At 52.6% G+C, this 22,680-nt stretch overlaps 1 protein-coding gene across 1 annotated transcript in view; it reads right to left on the reverse strand.

Annotated features, from left to right (window-relative positions):
- The window catches only part of GABBR2 (gamma-aminobutyric acid type B receptor subunit 2), a 347,122-nt gene extending 325,977 nt beyond the window's left edge, over positions 1-21,145 (reverse strand). Inside the window, exon 1 of the mRNA XM_079112233.1 lies at positions 19,889-21,145. Within this exon, the coding sequence (XP_078968359.1) occupies positions 19,889-20,215 (327 nt within the window). The 5' untranslated portion in view covers positions 20,216-21,145. The remainder of the gene's footprint in view (positions 1-19,888) is intronic.
- Between the last annotated feature and the right edge of the window lie 1,535 nt (positions 21,146-22,680).

Below are 22,680 nucleotides of genomic sequence, written 5' to 3' on the forward strand. Positions count from 1 at the left end.
TGAACATAAACTACATCTATAATAAGATAAAAACACAAGTTATTTTTTAATGCAAAATCTCCAAATATGGAAATACAAGTTTACCATTAGGATGTTTTTCAAAAGATGCAAATGATCTTAGAAGTGTGTGTTTCCCTCCCTAGTTGGGAGAATTCCCACAGTGGAGACAGAATGGACTCCAGTGGCCTGCTGTGGGCCCAGGTCTTTTAGCTGTGTCTCTAAAAGAGAAACGTTCCCATTGGGAGGTGGAATGGGTAGCTTGTGAACAACTTGTGAGCCAGACAATGGAGCCTGAGGGACAGAAAAGATCAAAATATATGAGCGCACTCAAGAACCCATAAATTGCTTTGGAACTTTCCAATTCTCTATAAATTTTCAGAATTGTAGCAAAGCAAGAACAAGACCTCACTCAGAAAAGATTACTAACCTTGTGAAGCTAGGGACCCATGTTAGGTTGGACCGTGCCACTCTGTCCTAACCGCCCAATGACCACCCACTCTCCACCCACCACCAGAGAGGGATGTGAGCGGAAGCCTACTCACCAGACCAGACCCCTGATAGGAACCAGCATCTTGCTCAATACTTCCCAATCCTGAAGAGTCCAGCCCCTTTGGATCATTCATCTTTCACCTAATCAAAACCCAACTTTAATCCCTGGCAGCGTGTCCCACTTTAAGAAAGAATGCACATCTTCACCTGAGATATCTTCCCTACTGGTTGAAAAGTTAGGAGATTTTGTCAAATAGCTTCCTGGAATTCACATTTGCTAGGTTCAGCTCCCAGTCTGGTCACCTTCTCAACAAACTAAGTGAGGGAATCCTTGCAGGTCTTGTTCTTGGTGAAGTTTGGGTGTCCCCAGCAAACATCACTTTCTTTCTCAATTGATCCACCTGAGTACCCCCACCGGAACCACAGCTCTGTGAGGTTCCTACCAACCTACCTGGAATGCTTTCAGCCCTCTGGGGATGGAGAGAAGGGACACATCAAAGGAGGGTCTTGGCAGCCAGGGTGAGCAGGCAACCAGAGGAGCACCTGTTGCTTCCAGAAGGCTGAGCACAAAGCAAGGTGGATATGAGAAAGGAGAGGCCTACAGAGGCCAGATGTCAATGTTGCCCTCGTTCTTTGAGAAAGAGAGCCTGGGCTTGAGACCAACAAAAGGCAAGGCCAAAATTTCTAGAGCGAGTTTACCTTGTTGTGAAGATGGGTTCTGGTCCCAGTTCTGCGTGCCGCTGGAGGCTGCACTGAGCAAGTCTCTGTCCTTTGATGGGCCTTAATTTTCACATCAGAAAAAAATGGGGATAATGATCAGATTATCTGTGGAAGGCAGTTGACTGGGCCTCTGATCTCTTGAGGTCCCTTTGAGAGCCAGACACAAAGACAGCGGTGTATGATGGTCAGGGAGGGGGGCGGGGGTCTGGCACTGGACAGCCTGGGCTGGAATCCCAGCTTTGTTATTAGCTACATATCTATAGGCAGGTCATTAAACCCCCCCATGTGCCTCAATTTTCTCATATGATAAAATGGGAACAACAGGAAGGCCTTCTCCATAAGGCTTTGGTGAGAAAAAGAGGGTTTACTTGGGCTTGGGGCAGAGGTGAAGACTGTGGGACGTTGGCCTGACAATGCTATAGTGCCAGTGGTCAGATGTGCTGTCCTTTCGCTCAGGCAAACTCCCACGTGCTCCTAGTGCCTGGTGCTAGTCAGCCAGAATCCCCCCTTCCCAGGTTTCTGGAGATCTAGTTCAACTCCAAACAAGAAGAGCTGCACTGGAGAAAGCAAAGCAGCAGCCAGCAGTGGGGCCAGGGCTGCCCCTAACCATGGCTATCCCAGGCTCTGCTGGATCCACCGTCTCCCAAAGAGTTGAAATGGTGTGTCTGTGGAGCCGGGCGCTCTTCCTAACACTGTTACGCAGTTGCGCTCACAGACACCAAAGGAAGCCCTGAAAACGTTAAACTGGCTTCTCAGACGCAGCCAAACACATCAGAACCCTCTCCAGCATGCGTCTGTTTGCCCTGGTGGGCCTCAGATCTCTCCAGAGGTCCTGACTTGTAACTTTTGCAAGATGAAAGCCGACAACCGCTCATTTCCTCCCCTAAAAAAATAAATTCTGGCTTGTAAACAAGAACAGATGGCTCAGTCTTGACATTTCATCCCTATTTCTTCCCCAAACAGAAACGAGACCTCCTTGGTCCCCAAAAGGTCTTCACAGCCCTAGGTCTTCTGAGGCTAGTGTGACCCCTTCCTCCTACATCAGACAATGGCCGCAGGGGGTCCTCGCCCAAGTGCTTGACCCCAGAGAGGCCCACCTCGGCTTTGATCCAGAGCTCCCAATGCCATCATCCAAAGAAGCCCCAGATCACCCTGAGAGGGTGGGTGGGACTTTCCCGTTTCACAGGTAAAGAGGCCAAGACACTGAGAGCCCAGATTCCCACAGAAAGAGCAGGCCCCATCCCTCCAAGGCCCAGACCTGTATTCTGGACACATCCCTCTTACCCTGTAGCTCCCCCAAAGCTATTATAACTCTCTTTCACTAAACACCCAGAACCGAGTCTTTTTTGGTAAAAATCCAATTTAGTCTTTATACATCAACTTCTTTATCAGCGCTTGTGAGAAAGCCTCTGTATTGCTCTGCTCGGAATCTCTTCCATCCAAGTGCATTTTAGGAACCGCCCATCACTCTGCCCAGAGCAGAAGTAATCTGTGGCAGGCTGTAAAAGGGCTGGAACCTGGCAGGTCTCAAAAGGAAAGCCATTCGTCGTCCCAGCTGGGAAGCAAGAGCTCTGTCCTCTCCAGACGGGCTGATTAATCACTAGAATTCAAAATGACAGCGGTGCCCGGCAGCTCTGCTGTCTCCAAACCCAGAATTTGCCCCCACTGGGATAAGGGAGGGGCCCTATTCTGTTCCGATATCCTGCCACACACAAATACAGACAGGTACTGGGGACAGTGTGTGGTGCCCCCAATGTCAAAAAGGGAAGCCTTCTCTGGAGCCAGCCTGACCACCCATCAGCCTGCAGGACAGGGGCAGGTAGGCCTAGGGACATGAGCACCAGCCCCTTGTCCGCAGACTGCACAGCTGGGCCTGCCCACCTGACTCCTGGCTGCTGAGGCCCCACAGGTAGCCCAGCCCAGTCCACTGTGGCTCTCTGCTTCCCTGCATCACGAAAACCATCAAGAGAGACGTTAACGCTGATTGCCTCCCTACGTACACCAACAGACCACGCATAGAGTAAGCTTCAGAATCACTCCAGGCCCTCTCCAGACCCTGAGTCATTTTTCGATTGTTAAAATTAGAATGGTCTCCTGGCAGACTCACTCCCAAATCTAAGCCATGTCAAACGAGGCTAGGTCCTATTCCCGGTCAATGTCCCCAGGCTTCCATGCTGTGCTTAGCTCCAGCTGGGGCTCTGGAGATATAACTCTCCTCCTAGCCTCTTGGACACCCTGCGAGGCCAGCGCTACTATGCAGATGGAAAAACAGGCTGGCTGAGTGAACAGGCTTGTAAGTTCCAGGGCTGGTAAATTACAGACTTATCCCAGGTTACACCCCTAGGAAGCGACAAAGCCAGGGCTGAACTCCAAGTCTGCCTAATCCACCTTCTTTCCTGTGCTCTAGGCTTTGCAATGTCCCAGGAGGTGACCTTGCTAGCTCCCAGGTGACTTGAGGGTGTGTCTTCCAGCTTAGCCAGCAGGAAGCCTCTTTGCTGACAGCAAGTCTGGAAGCCAGGACCTTGAGGAGGCCCTTGGTGCACGCTGATTGATTTTAAATATGCCTTCAGAACCTGAAGGACCAAAGGGAATATTATTCCAAGTCTTTGGGTGCTCCCTCCAAGGTGGCTCCAGAGCTCAGTCACCAGGTGCCAGCTACATCTGAATGACATCGCTTTATCCCCTCAAAGTCTCCCCCCTGCCCCCCATCTTCACTAGCCAGGCCCTGCTCCTACAGGGCTCTTCCCACATCTTCCTGCTGTCCTTCATGGCCTGCTCAGAGGTCGTCTGTTACAAGTCACCTCCCAGGTTCCTTCCAGTGGGAACCGTCTCCTCTCCTATGGCACTTACGCATACCTAGAGGTTATTCCCATCCGCTGAGTCTCCTTGATTTCCTTTGACAAACATTCCTTTGGCACTTAGGAGGCATCAGGCAGTGCTGGAGTCCCCAGCAAACATTTTCAGATTCAATGTTTAGACCTATCCAGGAGGGAGGTACGATTGTCACTGCCCCAGTGTACAGACAAGAACCCTGGGCACAGGGAGGAGCAGAGGCTCATGCGGGATAATCACAGCTAGTATGTGATCTTACAAGGGTCACTTGCTGGTACATGGGTTGCCCACATTGTCCTGGGAACTCTCTAAGGTCAGAGGTCACATCCAAGTCACATTCAGATGCCCAGAAGCTGGCATGAGGTAGTTGTTCCATGCTTGTTCCTGAATGGAGCTCAATATCCAGCACAAAATCTCGGCCTCTGTGTGGACAGCTGAAGGTGGCTTAGAGGGCATTGGCCCACCAAACTTCCAGGTACTCCGAGCTGAGCATGTGCCTCCGCCATCTTTCATTTCACCTCAGTCTTTCCTGAGGTGCTTGGGCAAATGAAACAGGAAGCACTTTCTCATCCACGAGTCTGACTGAGCATACCCACTTCAGGACCTATGACCATTCCTCCTTCCTTTGTCTCCAAGGCTGGGCCACCAGGCCTTCAGGAGCAGCCACGATGGGTGATTTCTTAGGCCTGGCTGGATCCCTCAAGACCCATGAGTGAGCAGGAGCTCAGACCCATCTGGCTAGGGCACCCCATGATCGGCAGCTATGGGTAGTGCAAGGATCACGGGGCTGACTCGGGTAGATTGACACCGGCTGCTCACCCTGGGCTCGTCATTCAGCAATACTCAAAGAAATTGTGGCCGTGTTTGAACTTGCTATTGCTTCAGAATGCACCATTCACAACAACCCGGGAAGAAAAGAGCCTTTCATAAGAGCTGTACGAGAGGCCAAGGGGACCTACACTTCACCAGGCTGGGCCACGTTCCTTTGAATACCCAAAGCAGTTCAGGCTTTCTCAGCAACCCCTGGCCCCATGCCTGGGGACCCCCAGGGTGGCCCTCGCTGATGGGTTGGTGAGTCCTCCAAGCCAGACCCCATAACAGGCCATGGTTTCCCTCTGTTCCTCAGCAGCAACAGGGGAGTGGGGTCCCCTGAAACCAAGGCAAGACCCAGCCCTGAGTAGGCCAGCCCTGGGACACAGGCCTCCATCCCCAGGGCCGCGGACTCAGGGCAGGGCTGGGCTCAGACAGAAACAGGGAGCTGCGGTTCCCAACACTGAGCACTTTCAGTTTACGCTGATGCACACAGCCACAGTCCCTGAGGGCCCCGCGGTGCCAGGCAGAGGCCCCGCGTCAGGCCCCACCCCCACCCCGTCTTGCCCCACACCCTGGCCACACCGCAAGCAGGATCCCCCTCAGTTCCTTTTACCCTTTCCTGCCAGCAGCCCCACTCAGGGCTGTGCCACCCCACAGACACGCCCCAACAATTTCAGATCCCAGAGGGAGGGAGTCGCTTCTCCCCGCTTCCCTCCCCAAGGCCTGGTGTTCTTGAGACAACTGTTGCCTGTTTCCCAGCAACCTCAAAGCTTCCTAGCAGTAAGGAGAGGGGCTTCTAGAAAGTCCTGAGACTGCAGAACCAGGCCAGAGCCGGAGTCTTGTTCCAATTACACCTTCCTCCCAGGACCAGGCCTGCCTTTGTACCCGTGCCACCAAAGAGCCACTGGTGATTCTCTCAGACATGGAACACTGAGCCCACCTGCCATTCTCAGGCCCATTCTGCAGCGGTTCGCCCAGAACAGAAGCACGTCCATGCTCACCCAGCACCTGCCCGACGGCAGTGCTTTCTCTCCTCAGTCCTCTGAACGACTCAGCTTGCCAGCTCTCGACCCTTTTCACACCGAGGCAGGTCAGAACAAGCCCAGGGCCACCCATCAGGGCCTGCCAGGCACAGCTCACAGAGAATAGGAGCCGCCAGCACAGAGCTTACTCATGGTCTAGAAACTCAGGGTCCACAGGAGTGTGGTCAGCTGGCAACTGGTGGCCCCAGCCCTATCCAGCCGGGCTTATTGTTGCCACACTGCCTGGCCCAGAACTTGGAAGTCTCCATCAAAGAGAGTCAAAGCTCCTTCTGGAGAAAACAGAAACCATCAGATCAGCCCATAACCATGCCTGCCGTCCACTTCCCAGGTGCTAGGACTGGCCTGGTCAGGGCACGTCACATCTTCAGCTGGCTTGCTGAGCAAGGGCTAGGCCCCCACTGCCAGCCTAGATCCCAGATCACTGCCAAGAGCTGAGAGCCTTCACTCACTCCCAGGCCCCAGGCTTCTGCCCCGGGACCCTCGTGTGATAGTCTGGATGTGTTCTTGGGCCTGACACCTGCCAGCGATGATGGCTGACTTCCGAAGACATCTGACAGCTGAGCAGACAACACGTTAACTGCCGCTTCTTCCAGATGCTTTGGTAAGACAGCCTGCTGGGGTCACCAAACCTCCACCCCTGCAGAACCATTTCCAGAGGATTAAAAATCTAATACTGTGTCCTCCTTTATTAGGAGGTCAAATGGCTCACTCGTGTGGACACCATCTCTGCCTTTTATAAAGATGTTATTGGAAACAGGCAGTGGTCCTGAGAGAACAACCCAGAATTAATTACTCTTCATGTGCAATTTCAGGCACATCTTCTATCTGTACCTTTTTACAGCTTTTACAGCTTTTTAAAGCCCTTTCATGTTAAATGTTAATACTTCTCTCATCTCTACTTCTACGAAGAAGCAGGGAGAAGCGTTATTAGTCCCATTTTACAGATGATGAAACTAAGGTACAGAGCTCAATGACTCGTTCAAGGAGAGCACGACAATCAGGTTCACCACGGTAGATCTAGAGCTCTGCCCATTGAACCACCTGGCCTCTGACCTACGTCTCCGGGGCCTAAGAGGAAGTGTTTTTTCCTCACAAGGGACACCAGAACATCTCTGACCTTCAAATCCAGGACTCGGTCACAGCAATCTGTTCTTCACAGATGCCTCGTAACATCCTCTCCCTCTGCTCCATCTGGAGGCTCACGTGCGGTTTTATCCAGAAGTGTGATATTTTACATTGTGTTTAGTGCCACTCAGGCAAAATGCATTTCCTGAGCACTTACAACGGGCCAGGTACCTTGCGAGCTACCTGGACACAGAGGCCTGTGTTCACACACAAATGTCCCTGAGCACTCCCAGCCTAGGTCCTGGGTGTCAGGACCCAGAAGATGCAAGACAGGTGACATCTGTCCTCGTGGCCAGTCCAACTCCCATCAGGAGGGCAGTGGACAAAGACCAGCAGTGCCCAAACAAAGCTAAATTGACTTCGCTAGGGAAGACCTCCCATTCCCGAGGGCCAGGGGTTCACCACAGAGATCTCAGAGCACCCCAGTCCTTCCAGAAGGCACTGGGCTCAAAAGCAGCCCTAACTTAGACAACCCTCAACAAAGCTCAGACACAGATTGCAACCTCACTGGCCTCAAACACAGAGCTCCCCCTGAAGGGAGGACTGACTTCTCTGCGATCACACGACGTTTTACATTTTTCTACTCATTATAAACGATGATGTCAGGAAAATGTAGTGGGTGCCTACTTGACGTGGGTCCCTGTGGTCAATGCTTCACATGAATTGTTGCATGTCAATACTCACAGGGACGCTAGACAAGGACACTGCGACTCCGGGGGAGCAGAACACCCATACACTGCCTGGCTCCAAATGCCTTTCCACATTGCTCGGCTGTCTCCCCGGCACGCTTGCACTAGCAAGCCATTGCCAGCATCGGTGCCAGCCTCAGGGGCCCTTCAGCCTTCCTACATTCAGTCTACAGATGTTTACTGAGCACCTACTATGTGCTAGAAACTGTGCTGGACACTGTGGGGCAACAAAATGGACCAGTTCTTGTACATGTGGAGTTCTGAGTCCCCTGGCAGAGCAAGGTAAGACCAACGTTGGTCAAACAATCCAACAGATGTCAAGTTGCAACTGGGAATAAGCACTGCAAAGGGTAAGTTCACAGTTCTTAGAGAAAATGACATGAGATTTTTTTCTCAGCCAGGGAGGACATAGATAGCATGACTGGGCTAGTAGCCAAAGGAAGAAGAGAGGGGGCAAAAACATTCCAGGCAGCAGAAGCATCTTGTGCAAAGGCCCTGCACACCCAAGAGGCAGAAAGGACCACATTGCTAGGTTCAGAGGAGGTGGGGTAGCGTGCCGGGCAGTGACCATGGGAGTGGACAAAGCAGCCCCCAGAGGGCTCCAAGGCCACAGGAGAAGTTTTGTCCCCATTTCCAGAACAAAGGTGCATCCCTGAAGGGTACCAACAGGGAGGACACCTGAGCAGTTCTGGGTCAGTGGTGCTATAGCCGGAGGTGCAGAGGACAGTTAGGGACAGGGATAGTCCCTGAGCCCACCTGCACCACTGCATGGTAATGATCCCTGGGTGACCTCCCCACATGCCTTTGAGGACACAGCTATTTCAGGCTGTCCCTACATGCCCCAGAACACGCCTGGGGCCTGGCCCGGTGCTTAGCAAGCATGACCCAAATGTACAAAGGAGGCGCCACCCTGCCCTGGAGAGGATCTGCTGGGAGACGCGCAGACACAAACCCCACCGCCTGAGTAAACAGGGCAGGAGGCGACGAGTGCTGCCAGGTGCACGGGGCAGAGGGAGGGTTAGTGTGAGTCAGCGTGTGCACAGACACACTCGGGTAAGCAGAGCCGGGAGACAGGAGAGGGCAGGGCAGCTGAGGGAGGGGCGAGCACAGGGGAGAAATTCAGATGGAAAAAGAAGCATCTCTCTAAAGCCTCGGACATCAAAGTCAAACCCTCCCACACTCAAATCCCAGCTGGCCACCTGGTCGGTTGTAAGATTGAATAAGTCACTTAACCTTCCTTTTTTTTCCCCCCTTTTTCTTTATCCTGGGGTTGAATCCAGAGGTGCTCTACTACTGAGCTACATCCCGGCCATTTTTATTTTTTATTTTGAGACAGAGGCTGAAGCTGGCCTTGAACTTGTGATCCTCCTGTCTCAGCCTCCCAAGTTGCTGGGTTTACAGGCGTATGCCACGGGGTCCAGCAAAGTCACTTAAACTTTCTCAGCCTCACTTGTAAAATTTGGACGATAATTGTGCACTCGTCAGATTGCAGTGACGATCGAATGAATGAAGGATGCAAAGCACCTGGGGACTGGCAGGCGGTAAGCACCGAGAAAGGCAAATCCTCCTGTCCTTTCATCTGATCACTTGCAACTCAATGTTCCCCTTTTCTCCTCCTTTGTTCGTGACAATGAGGTTAAAATCTCTCCTAAGGCTTCCCAACGTTTCTAGATACCCCAGGGAGCACTGGGCCCCAGGGGACACTGGGCTGACAGCTGAGTCGATCTCCCTTCCATCAAAGTCAAGGCTGTCTTTGAGCTAGACTGAGTGGGGGCATTACCATGCGCTCTGGTCCTGTGCCCCAGAGTGAGTGGCCAGGTCCCCGTCTGCCAGTTAAATTCCTAAAACAATTCTGGGCATTTTCAGAGAAGATTCGATGAATGGGTAGTTCTAGAAACAAAGTGATTTGGATAATACAGTGATGATTATTATAAGTATGACTGTTGCTTTCAAAATCAGTTCCCTCCGAACAAAGTCAAGTGGATCATGAGCAGAGTGTGAAAATATCATTTTCTCAGTGCCACCGCCTGACCCCGCGCCATGAGAGCAGCAGTAATGTATCACTCCACAAAGTCCTTTGGCTGGATTTTATCAGAACTGTGACTGATGATGTCCCTGCCAGATGGCAGGAGAAGGGTCCGCTGCCGCCAGCGCCGTGGAACGCGGGCACTGATGAAGACAGATGAGTCCATGGACTCAATACTTTGGATCTACCACTGATTTTCTAGATGACAATGACACTTCCTCCTTCCAGCAACATGGACTATCCAAAAAGGCCAGAAATGTAGAAAATTGGCAAAAAGTTTCCTCAACACGTCCAAAAAGGTATCACGATGTCCGTGCCTTTTACTCAGGGAAGAATTTTCATATTCAAACTCCAGCTCATTTGTGCTTACTTGACGCATGCTTCTGACGCACAGGGCTGTCTGATCTGGGGTCACCTTTGGGATGAACTTCCCCAGTTCTTGAGTCAGGACTGACCATGCAGAGGGGAAAAGCAGAAGACTCCAGTCAAGGGGACGAGGAGCCAGGAAAGTCCTGCTCTCTGGGGATTCCAGGGCACCTCTTTACCTGCCATGCCCAGAGCTGCCACCAGACGCCCTGGCTCACCAAGGCTGATGACTTACCTCACTCAATGTCTACTAGGATCAGAGCCCTGTCTGCACAGCTGGCACTCGTGTTCTCTAGAGGTAGAAGTCGAATATCAAAACCTGGTTCCTCAGACACCTCACAGAAGAAGAAATAGGATCCGTCAACAAATACATGGAGAAAAAATGTTCACCATCTCTAGCAATTAGAGAAATGCAAATTAAAACTACACCGAGATTCCATCTCACTCCAGTCGGAATGGCAACTATCAAGAATGCAAGTAACGATTAATGTTGGCAAGGATGTGGGGAAAAGGGACACTCAGACATCATGTGGGACAGCAGATTGGTGCCACCACTTTGGAAAGCAGTATGAAGATTCCTCAGAAAACTTGGAATGGAACCACCATATGACCCAGTTATCCCACTCCTCGTTTTATACCCAAAGGACTTAAAATCAGCATACTACAGTGATGCAGCCACATCAATGTTCATAGCTGCTCAATTCACAATAGCTAAGCTATGGAACCAACCAAGGTATGCTTCACCAGATGAATGGATAAAGGAAATGTGGTATATATACACAATGGAATATTACTCAGCCTTTAAGAAGAATGAAATTATGACATTTGTTGGTAAATGGATGGAACTGGAGACTCTCATGTTAAGTGAAATAAGCCAGTCTCAGAAAAACTAAAGGTTGAATGTTCTTTCTAATATGAGGAGGCTGACTCACAATAGGTGGGGGTGGGGGAGGGAGGAGGGGAGGTTCGCCAGATTGGACAAGGGTGAGTGGGGGGAATGGAGGGAGGATGGGAATGGAAAACACAGTAGAATGAGCTGGACATCACTTTCCTATGCTCGTATATGAATAGACCACCAGTGTAACTCCACATCATGTGCAACCACAGGAATGGGAAGTTATCCTCCATGTATGTGTGATATGTCAACATACATTCTACTCTCATGTATAACTAAAAAGAAATCAAAAATTTTTTTAAAAACCTGTTCCTAAGTCTTCCACTAATTACAGCATCGCTCTAATGAACTGTCCTCCTGAGGCAAGACCCTCCTCAGCCATGGAAGCATCCCTTTCCAAGGTTTTGCTAACCCGAACCCTTGGAGGAGGCTACGTGTGGGTCAAAGAAGAGGAGGATGGCGTCCACTTAGCACATCCTCTTCCACTGGAACAGTCAACAAGGCCCTTTCCTCTTTTCATGCCCCTGAAAGCATCAAGTGACAAAATGCTAAAGATCAGCCCTAAAGAATGAATAAAGATCAAGCCCTTCCTTCATTTGTGAACCCACTCAGAACTGGAGAGCTGGGATCCAGGCTTTTAGATCTATTTGTTTGTTCAGTAAATATTTATCAATCTCCTGCTCTGTGCCTGGCCCTGGGATGGAGCCTGGGAGCAGCAGGGAGCCAGACACTGTTCCCACCTGCCCTCTCTGAGCTGACAGCAGAGCAGAGGTCTCCCCAAGCTGTGGTTGAGAGGGCAGCAAGGTCCCCCACCCCATCTCAGTAATGTGCAGACTCCCAGACCTCCAGATCGCAGACGCCGACCCTCTCTGGGGCTCCCACTGCTACATTTTCAGCCAGGCGCACCTGCTCTTCTTGAGACAGCCAGGTACAGAGGGGAAGGCATTTCACCAGCCTCGCGGGGCATTGTTACATAACCATGGAGAAGGAGAAGAAGAAAATAAAGTAGCAGATGCCATGCAGCTGCTCCCTGGGCCAACTGTGCCATTTAATTTTCTCACCTCCCTAAAACCAAAATAAATAACCAAAAAGTAAGAGATAAGGAGTCAGTAATGCTTTACTTCCAAGCAACCTGGGGAATGACCAAGCAGGCACCTGGGCAGGGGTGCCTCGCCGGCACCCTCTGTCAACGCCTAGCAGAGCTGGATCACACCACCTGCAGCTGTGTCTGTCTGTCTTGACCACCTGTTAGACAGTGAGCTCTTCAGGGCAGGGTCTGCATCTCATCCATGTCTGAACCCCAGCGCCTTGCACAGGGTCTGGCAAAAGGTCCTCTTGGTCAGTGTGTATGCTACCAGGTCGCCGCGGCAGAAACAGGCTATGTCTGTGGCAGCTAACTAGGTTGGCCACTCCATCTCCTTGGAAGAGAGACCCCAGGGAGAGGCACAGCTGGCCACTACGGCAAGCGGCTCAGGCCGCAGTCTCCCAGTGCAGATCTAGAGGCCAGCTCCGTGAGTCCAACACAGGATTCCTCCTCACTGGTCTGGCCAAGACTTCTTGAGAGTTGCCCTTCAGGGAGAAAGCCCTCCTAGCCAGGTCTCCTTCCGGCCCCCTCTCCTCTCCTGGGTATCAGAACAGTATCATGGGCTGGGTGTTTTCCCACCTGTTCCTTCATCTCTCACGGGTATGCCCCCAAGACCTCTGACACTCATAAATCTATCTTGATATTTTCTTCCTGAAGGGCCCCAAGTGACAAATGTCCATGATGTCCCCGTGCTCCTCTGTATTTCCCAGGCTCCTTTGAAACTCTTTTAACCAATCACTATTTCCAGTCAATGAAATATGGGCAGAAAAAAAATGTGCGACTTCTAAGTAAAAGGTCACAATCTCGTGTGCCTTCCCCACAGATTTCTCTCTACCCACACCTCCTTGAAGCCCAAAGGTGGAAGAATCACGACACAAAAGCAGCCTGAATCCCTATGCTAATGCTTGAAGGAGAACCACCCAGGAGGGCCTCTGACACATACAAGACTTTGTGAGAGCAGAATATACATTTTATGGTGTTAAGCAGCAGAGATTTCAGTACTCATTTGTTAATGCAGCATAGCCTAGCCCATCCTCACAGATGACGTAGATTCTGTGTACCTATCTGTTCAGCAAATCTATTTATAATCTATTTATATCACCCTCTTATACTTCCAGCTGCTAATTTCTTATGTCTCTGTATGCAGAAGTTCATACTTCTCTGGGCTCATCCAGGAAGTTCAGACACACAAAGAAGGCCCCTTTAAAGAAGTTAGACAGCTAAAACTCTCGCGCAATGCCAAGGACTAAACGGGCCCTTAGTCTCTTAATTCCACCCACAACCTCCTCTCGAAGGACTCTTAAGGGACATCTGGAGACAGTGGGTGTGTCGTGGGTGCCTGTCTAGGTGGGAGGAATTATTGGGGACTGGCATGCCCAAGGCATGGTCCTCCCTTTGGGATGCTGAGAGGTGGTGGCCAGTGGGAACACGCAGGCGGCAGCCACAGGTTGGCAGGCAGCCGCCTCCTGATATCTGGAGTCACTGGCACCCTGTTATGAGGGAAGATGGAGATCCTGGGGCTATGGGCCAGGCCAAACATCCTCTGAGATGCTGACTCAGAAAGCAGGCCCTGGTTACTCCTTCACAGTTCAGTTCAGCAACACTGTCCTCGCGCCCACCCGCATTCCAGCCCTGTCAGGCCTGGGGGGTCAGCCTGGCCCTGCCCTCACAGAGTTCAGCCCAGTGGGGGCCACAGGCCAGCATGGCTGCCGGGAGGCAGAACGAGAGCCAGGCTAGGAGCGCCCAGCAATGAAGACCTCGGGTTCGCATCCCATGTCCAATACCCCGGCTGGGCAAGCAGCATGGGACAGCAAGAGGGCGGATGACACTGCCTTCTACCTCACTGGGTTTGAGCTTCCACACCATTCCAGTCACTCCTTATACGGGCCCTGGGGGGTGGGCATAATTATGTACAAGAATCTTGACTCCGCTAACGAAGAGCAGCAAATAGGTACGAACACTCCTGCTGTGCCAAGCACTGATTGGACTGGGTCTTCTCTTGTGTTCCTCTCGCACCTGAGAAGGCGGTGAGTATAGCGGCTCAATTTCATAGCTGGAGAAATGAGACACGCTGACTTGCCCAGGGTCACCAAGCAGCGAGGAGCACCCACGTGGGATACAAACCCAGGGCTCCCGACCCTGAGACCAGGACGTCTAGAGCTAGGTGAGCACATGACCCAGGGGAGCTGCAGTGGGAGGGAGTTCTCCAGCCTCTTCCTCTAGGGACGCTCTCCTGGTTCCTTTTAGTGCAGCTGTCACCATTCAGTGACTGACCACTCTCAGCCCACATCCCCTGTCGCCCCTCTTCCCTGTCAGGTCTGAGCATTGCCGGTTCTCCAGAGTACCTGGCTCCACCTCTCCATCTCCATCCAGGCCCGTCGGCTCTCCCTTCAGCGAGTCACTCAGTAGCTTTCTGCCTTCTTGGGCGACAGACTCATTCTGTCTCCAGTCCCCCTCTACGTTCCCGCCAGCCTCCACCCAGCACACGCTCGTTGGAAACCCTCCCCCGGCTCCTCCAGCCCATCTTCCTGAAGCAGCCTTCAAAGCCGTCCATACCCAGCACCAGCCCACCCTCCCCCTGCAGGCCCTGCGCTCAGCTCCTTGTGCCCCAAACACACCTCACACAGTTGCCTGCATCCTTGGAGTGTGGGGACTCTTCCTGAGATCCAGCCTCCCCTCCCCAGGACCTGTGCCTCTCTGCATCTTTATATCCACCCTTCCAGGCCCATCATGAATTCCCTTCCCCCAGGAGGCCCTCTTGACCCAGATATACCCAGATATAGTCCTCTCTCTAAAGAACCCTGGCATCTGTCCTCTCCTTGTTCACTGTAGCCTTTCCCAAGGGCCTGCCTGTGGGTATCTGTGGTCAGACCCACCTGGTACCACACCCCTTTCCTTCCAGGAATCACCTCTTCTCCACTCTGTAATCCTGTGAGTGGATGGAGTTGACCTCATCTCCTGGGCTTTCATGATAGGTTGGCAGATACCCCAGGCCTGACCCACAGGTACCATGTGACTGACTTGGGGGTGAGCACGTGACCCGGTGCAAGCCAACAAGAGGTGAGCCTGGACTTCTGCTGAAATTGTTGGGAAAGAAACAACTCTTCTTTCTTACTGGAGTATCTAAACTGGGAGTGTGCAGACCAGCAGCTGTGAGAGGCCATCTGTGCCACCACATGGGGACAGCCTGCCCCAGAGTGAAGCTGACACGAAATCAGAGCCAAGTTGCAGAGGGGAGAATATTTTTAAAGATCTCATTAGAGCCTCTGGATTCAGCCATGCCTGAACACAGCACACTGCAGGTGTGTAAAATTTTTTATGAACAAGTAAAATTTGGGTTTCTGCAACAAGAGTCCTAAGCATTCCACTTACTAGGCCCCAGGCCTGGGTACCATGCTGGGGCTGGGCAGTAATGTTACAGCCAGAGATGTGAGCCTAATCCTAAAAGAGTTCATGCTCTGTCTTTATGCCTTCAATAAACATTGTATTGAGATATAGCTTCTATACTACAACATAGTATCTATCAGAGTATACTATAATATTCTGTCTTTCAGAGTATGCGATTCCATGGTCTTTCATATATTCACAGAATTATGCAACAATTCTGCCATCATTTTCTATCCAGCATGGAAAATGAAGACTACATTCTTGCCCCATCTGTGGCTGGTACCTTCCTGTAGTACCGGTAACTCCACAGGTGCTCAGTGAACGCCCGTAGAGCTGTACTCAGCCTCCTGAGGAGGCTCAGCCTCGACCCAACAGTCGCTTGGATCCTTTCTAAAGCACAGTAAGAGACTAGATATCTAGCAAAGCCACTCATGGAAAATACCCTGCTCATCCATCACTGGGTTTTCTCTGGATTTTCTAACCTGGATCCTGTGTCAGGGTGCTCCTCCTGAGGTCTGCACATCTGGGCCGGGTTCCTTTGGTCCCCTGAACTTTATTTTATTACAGAATGTTTTAAAACAGCAACAAGTGGGAAAATATATAAATTCAACAATAGGGGAATGATTAAGTACTTGTGTACCCGCAGGATAGAATAGTATACAGCCACTAAGAATTATCTTGACCAGAAGAACTTAAGGACAAGAGCAAATACCCATTAAATGTTGCTAGCTGAATGAAACAAGATCTTAAAATGCACACGGTATAATATCACCACTACATAATGTAGTAAATTTGGGCAACTGGAAGGAAATAATGTTAGTTATTATGCACAATTTTTTATGTAAGTGAATCATGGTAAAATTTTTTATGCTTTTCTACAATTTCAACTTTTCTAAAATGAACATCAATTCAATCAGAACAACCAACACTATTTTTTAAATTCATTCCTTGGTCGTCAGCTTGTTTTGTTAATGTGACTACTAAAGAAAGAAAAACAACCTCATGGAGAACGCCTTTGAATCTCCTAAAATATTGTCTCTCAGATTCTTTTAACCAAACTCAAGTAACGTTTTTGACAAAGATTTTTTAAAAAGATAGCATCCCTGAGATTCTTTTAATCACGTTAGAAACATAATCTACCAAATTTACCTTTTTACCTGGACTGGTAGGAAACTCAGAGTAAAAATTTAATAATCAAATGCAATAACCATTTAATAATCAAATGCAATTAAATGCAATAACCATTTTAGTATTGGTTTGGTGACTTCCATGCTACTATCTAGTTCCTGAAGCTTCCTTTCATCTACATTTTCAGTGTCTTGCTTGTTTTTTATATATGCAAATCCTCCTTGGAATACATAAACAAGCGTTTGCTGAAGGGATCTGATGTTACACCAGAGAAGCAGAGGTTCTGACAGGTGATCTGTTGCGATGTTTCATTTGACAAGCACGGGGCATTGAGTGGGACCTTGAAAGTTCTATCATTTTTCTAATTACAGTAGAGGGTCACCCTGGATAAATACATGTGGGAGGCTCCTGTATTGAGACAAGCTCTCCCCAGTGACCAGATTAACCCATTCCCTCTAAATCTCCCTCTTACAGGCCATGTAGACCAAGGTCCATCCTGGCTGTCCATAGTCACTGGTCAGTGAATGACAGCAAATGTCAGCAAAGTCAATTAAAATATATTCATCACATGCTTGAGTCTTCAGACACTAAGTGATATAGCCAGCAAGCAATTAGGTGGCACTCACAATCCACACACACAGGCCCCACACACTCTCCAACAGGCCCCAAGACTTCAGATGGCCCTGGATTTGCTGCATATTACCCAGACTAATCCTTCCTTCACTCTGGCTCAGAAGGAAAAACAAAAAATACCTCTACTTTAAAGACGAGGTCACTTGAAAAAAAAAATAAGTAATTATATCATGTGGGCACTCTCCCAAAATGTGATGCCTTGTGGCTGAAGATAATATATTTGATTGTCATCCAGAATTTGTTTTTTCTGGCAATAACTTCACGGACTCTCTACCACATTTCAAAAGCAAGCAAAAGAAACAAGCACTCTTAAGAGTTCGGTTGTGACCATGTTATCACAGCTAAAGCCACACATCTCACTTGTGAACACACACTAAATGGAAATGAAGGAAAGGATGCAGAACCATTTACCACTGCTTAGAGTGTGCCAGCAGAGCACGGAGAGCTGAGCCTGGCAGCTCAAGCATCTTCCTGTGAGCCTCACATCACTGCCCTGCAAGTGTATAAAATATTCCCACTCTTTAAGATGAGGACATTCAGGCAAAGACAATTAGGCACCTCATTCAAGGTCAGCAGAAGTGGGGGTCGGTTGTGGGGGTAGTAACCAGTTTCTCAGTGCCCAATCCTGGTCCAATCTACTCCAAAGCCCTGGGTCTGGTCCTTTCAAATGACTAGAGACCCTCCTGCATTTGCATGAAGCTGAAAATTATCTTCTGTCCTCTCTCCTACTGTTTCCTAAATAGTCACAGGCACTGAAGAGCCTCTGACAGACTCATCCTCTTGACTTTGGGCCCTCTCCCTCAGAATGTGATCATAACACACCTGAAGAATAAAATGTGAAAGCCTCGACCCACACCTGAAACTAAGCACCCAGGCCTTGGCTGCCACAAATGAGCTAACAGGAAAGCTCCATGGAAGTTTCTAAAGGGAGGGAATTGACGGTGAACACATCGCACCACTGACAATCACTGGAGACGTGCAAGCAGGGCTGCCTTGTCTACAAATGTTCTTGTCTCCACAGAACCGGGTCTCCAGTGGTGTCCCTTCCAGAAGAATAAGTATGGAAGCAACAAGCAAACAGTGCCAGGACATGCCTCTGTGTCATTTCATTTGTGTGTGCTGGACAAGTACCCCAGAGACTTGAAGTGCTCCATCCAGCAAAGATGAGGATGACAGCAATGTCATTCAGAAATGATTTCACACCCGGTTAGCCCTGTACAGCAACCCAGCTTGATCCTCCGGGGCCAGGGGACGCTTCGCCTGCAGCAGCCTGAGCGCATCGCTGCCAACTGCCACCGGTTCCTTCACCTTTTATTTACCGCGCAGAGCAGACTGGTTCATCAGTGAAGCGGGGAAGGTGGGGAATAAGACACAGTCTAGATTCTGCTCTTTCCTCCCTGGGGACATAAAAAGGGCCAGAGAAAGAAGGGAAGCCCAGGTGGCACCACCAGCGTGGTAGCGCGATCCTCCTCCCAAAGTGTATGCACCTGGGCTCCAGCAGAAGCCCCGAGGGGAGCTCTGGAAAGCAGGGTCAAGACCAGCGCCTCAGCGGTGCTTGGCGCGATGAAAGAGGCACCAACCCAGAGCACCGCACAGGAAATCACTGCCCCCTTCAGGCCGTATCTCAGACGCTGCTGCCGGAGCGTAGGGGCTCCCTCAGTCCGGAAAAACTCGCAAATCCGACCTTGGGCTGCGGGTGACCGCCTCACCAGAAGCCCACCACGCGCCCTAGCCCGGGACAGGTGGTGAAGGTCAGCGCTGGGGCTTCAGGCGGAACCCAAGTCGAGGGCGTGGGGAGGGGTCTTGGGATGGGAAGCTCTTAGTTCTCTGGCTCCGCTTAGAACAGGCCAGAATGCGAAGCCCGCTGCTACACTCTTGGTCCAGGCTCGGGCTTCTAGGACGCTTCAGGTCTGCACCTGGAGAAGCTGCGCTTACAGCCGCCTAGTTCACATAGCGGCGTGGCCGCACACCACTACACCTCCGGGGCGAGACCTGCCAGAACACTCTTGGAGCAACTAACCCGAAGGGGTTCTCCTCATTAAACCGCCCTGACCACGGGCAGCGCCCGGCACAGCCAGGCAACAGCGCTGCCGAGCCCGCGACCCCACACCTGCGGGCGCCGTGCGGTTGGGTGCTTCTGGCGCGCGCCACACGCCCAGCTCTGCCGTGCGCTCGGGTCCCAAGATCCCGCAGCCCTATGGACTTCAATGCGCCTCCTGGCTTTCCTGGGGGGACCGTGAGCAGGCCCGCGGCCCCTCCAGCCCCAGCTGGCCCAGTTTGCAGTCAATGCGCCTGTTCCTCACCCGTACCCCAAAGCCCCACGAGCGGCATCTGGACAGGGGCAACCACTGCAGGCCTTTGGGGATCCAGCCCCCACCTTCTCCACTCCTTCTCTTCAAAGGAGACCCTAGTCTTCTATTGCCCCCTCCAACACACTATCCCCAGAGCTGGAGGATGCTTGGCAAATTTGGATGCCAGTTGTGCTAGCCAAACCCAGTGGGACCCTGGGGTGAGCACTGAGCACCAGTCCGCTGTGCCCTCAGCAGGCGCGGGCGGGTGAGTCCAGGCTCTGGCCGAGGGCTGGAGCTTGCCTCTGCCCAACACTCCCCCTCCCTGCCGTCTCTGGAGCCCCGACGGCACTGGCTGCCGGACACTCACCTCGGTGTCGTAGAGCCGCAGGTCGAGGAAGTAGGGGCGCAGGAGTGACTCGTTGCGGATCTGCTCGATGGCCAGTTCCACCGCGGGGAGCACGCCGCGCCCGATGCTGCCCTTGGCCACCTCCTTGGTGAGCGGCATGAGGCCCATGATGGAGAGCGGCGGGCTGCTGGGCGGCGGCCGGGGGGCGCCCCGAGCCCAGCCCCAGGCCCCGGGCGCCAGCAGTAGCAGCAGCGGCAGTAGCAGGAGCAGTAGCGGGCGCGCGGGCGGCGGCGGCGGCGGCGGCGGCGGCGGCGGCCCGGGCTGCCCGGAGCTCCGCGGGGAAGCCATGCCGCGCCGCGGGCTGCGGGCGCCGGCTCACTCGGCCCGCATGGCCTGGCCCGGCCCGCCGCCCGGCGCCAAGCTCTCCCCGCGGCGCCCGCGCAATGGCGCCGGCCCGGCCCCGGCTCCGGCTTCGGCTCTGGCTCCTTTTCGCTCAGAACGGCCGCGGCGGCGGCTCCCGTGACGGATCAATCACGCCGAGAAGGGGTGGGAGCGAGCGGAGTGCAGGAGGCGGGGATCGAGCGAGCAAACGCCGAGAGGGGGCCGGCGTCTCGGCGCGCGCCTCTCTCCAGCGCGGCCGCCCCGCACCGGGCCGCCTCCGCCCGCCCCCGTGCGCGCTCTGAACCGCTCTCCCGCCTTGAGCGGCTAGGCGGCAGCCCCTGGAGCCCGGCCGGGGGAGGGCGGGCGGCAGGAAACGCGGGAGGCGAAGGCGAGGCTGCACAGCGGCGGTTCGGGCCGCCTCCAGGGACGGGGACCGGCCGTGCGCGCCGGGGGAGGGGGAGGCGCTGCGGCGGCCGCGGGGAGGGCCGTCTTCCCAGCACACGCACACACGCGCCCCCGGCCCTCCGCCTCACCGGCTGCCGCTGCCCGCCGGCCGCCGGGCCCTTAGCGCCCGGGGACAGAGATCGCGGGACCCGGACCGTGCGCTGTCAAATGCGGGGGCCGCTGCCGCTTTGCCGAGCGCTTCCTGTATCACCTGCCCGGTGACTGCTTCTCGGAGGTCTGGGCAAGCAGGTCTGGGCAGGCAAAGGTTCCGCGAAGACGTCGTAGAGGCACCTGAAGCCTGCTCTTTCCTGTTCTGCTCTGGCGCCCAAGGCCCTGACCGAGCCTGGAGGATCACCGATGATGCTCGCCAGTGCTCGAGAAAGCCTCTTGGTGCTAGGCTCTCCTATTCTTAGGGCCTTGGCTGAGGACACCCTTCTCCCCACCGGACGCAGTAGCCGCCCTTTGCAGACCCCAGGCGAGGGTTGGGATCCGAACCTTGCGTGCGCTACCGCCCCCTCCAGGCATTTGACCTCGGCGCGTCCCCACTCCAGAAGGGCCCCGCCCTAGAATTCCTCCCTGAGTAGGAGCTCTGTCCGGAGGCCAGAGCCGGCCGCGCGCCCCTGGACTAGTCTCCGCCGGGTCGCATGGCTGCACCGGAGTGGTCTGGGGTCAGATATGCCTAAATGCAATGACCCAACACCTTGGGCCCCTCCGTCTCTCTCCATAAAGAATGAGTATCTTATTCGATAAACTATAAAATCTTAGGGGCTGATGAATGCCAGGGACACGACAGGACATCGAATCACAAAACATTCTTGAGGCTGAACCAAGCATTGTGGGTCATACCCATGACCTTGTAACAGGGGTGGAAATCTAACCTTCACTGAGTGCTTGCTACCTACCTTACAGTGTAGTCCACACAGCAGTCCTATAAACTAAGTATACTGCTTTCATCATTCCCACTGTACAGGTGAACAGGCTGAAGTGGTCTGTAGCTTGCCAAAGTACCCGGAGTTAGGGAGGATTGGAATCAGAGCCACTAGGGGCTCTTTGCACCCCTGGATCACAGTTCCCTTGGGCATTTGGTGAGGGAGTCTGACCAGGTGTTGTTCACAAAGCAGCTCCATGAGCGAGGCAGAAGCAGCCCTGAAGCAGGCATGGAGTATCAGGCACATGAAGACCTGAGCAGGAGCTGAGCAGAACTCAGGACCTTGGACAGCGCCAAGGAAGCCGAGCCAAACTAGCCCTGCCCCAATTCCCTTTCTAGGCTTCTGCAGACACAACCTTCCAGCTCTACTTAGCATTTCCTCCTCCCCAAGTGGACGGTTTGCATGAGCAGAGCTCATCTGAGCATTTCCACCCGTGAAAAAAGTGATCCAAAAAGTGGTGTAGCCCCTAGGAGCTCCTTCAGCTGGTGTCTCACTTGCCATCACAGACATTCTCTAAGTCACAGGATTCTGGCACCTGCCCTTCTTCGACTCAGCTCAGGTTTCTGAATAAGCATTTTTACTCTTTTTACTGTTTTTCCCTTAGTCATTTGTGTTTTCCTTTTAGTCTGTGCCAATACAGAGTATCCACTGACAACTACATCTGGGAATAAGTTAAAAGCTGGGATAACTTTGCCTGACATTTACTAAGGGGTTGAAGGCCCTGTCTGGTCGCATGCCCTTCAGCCCCTGTCTCTGATTACAGGGTGACCTAGCCTCAAGACACATGGCTTGGTACCAGCCCTGATGGGATGAGCACCCGCCTCCCAGACCATCAGCCTGGCTCCAGGTCAAGCTCTGATCTCATGCCCCATTTCCAATGCTTGGGCATCCCTGTAACTCTGAGCTCCTATCCTGTGCTTGTGTTCCAGTTTGGGTAACTGGGTCCCCTGGAGTGCTGCCTTTGTCACCAGCTTAGCATCCCTGTTCCTCAAGAGCTGGAGTCCATCCTTCTCCATTGTGATCATCACTCAACAGTGTATGGGAGGGTGTCCCATGCTG

The sequence above is a fragment of the Sciurus vulgaris genome (genome assembly GCF_902686455.1).
Source record: "Sciurus vulgaris genome assembly, chromosome: 15".
Classification (NCBI taxonomy): domain Eukaryota; kingdom Metazoa; phylum Chordata; class Mammalia; order Rodentia; family Sciuridae; genus Sciurus; species Sciurus vulgaris.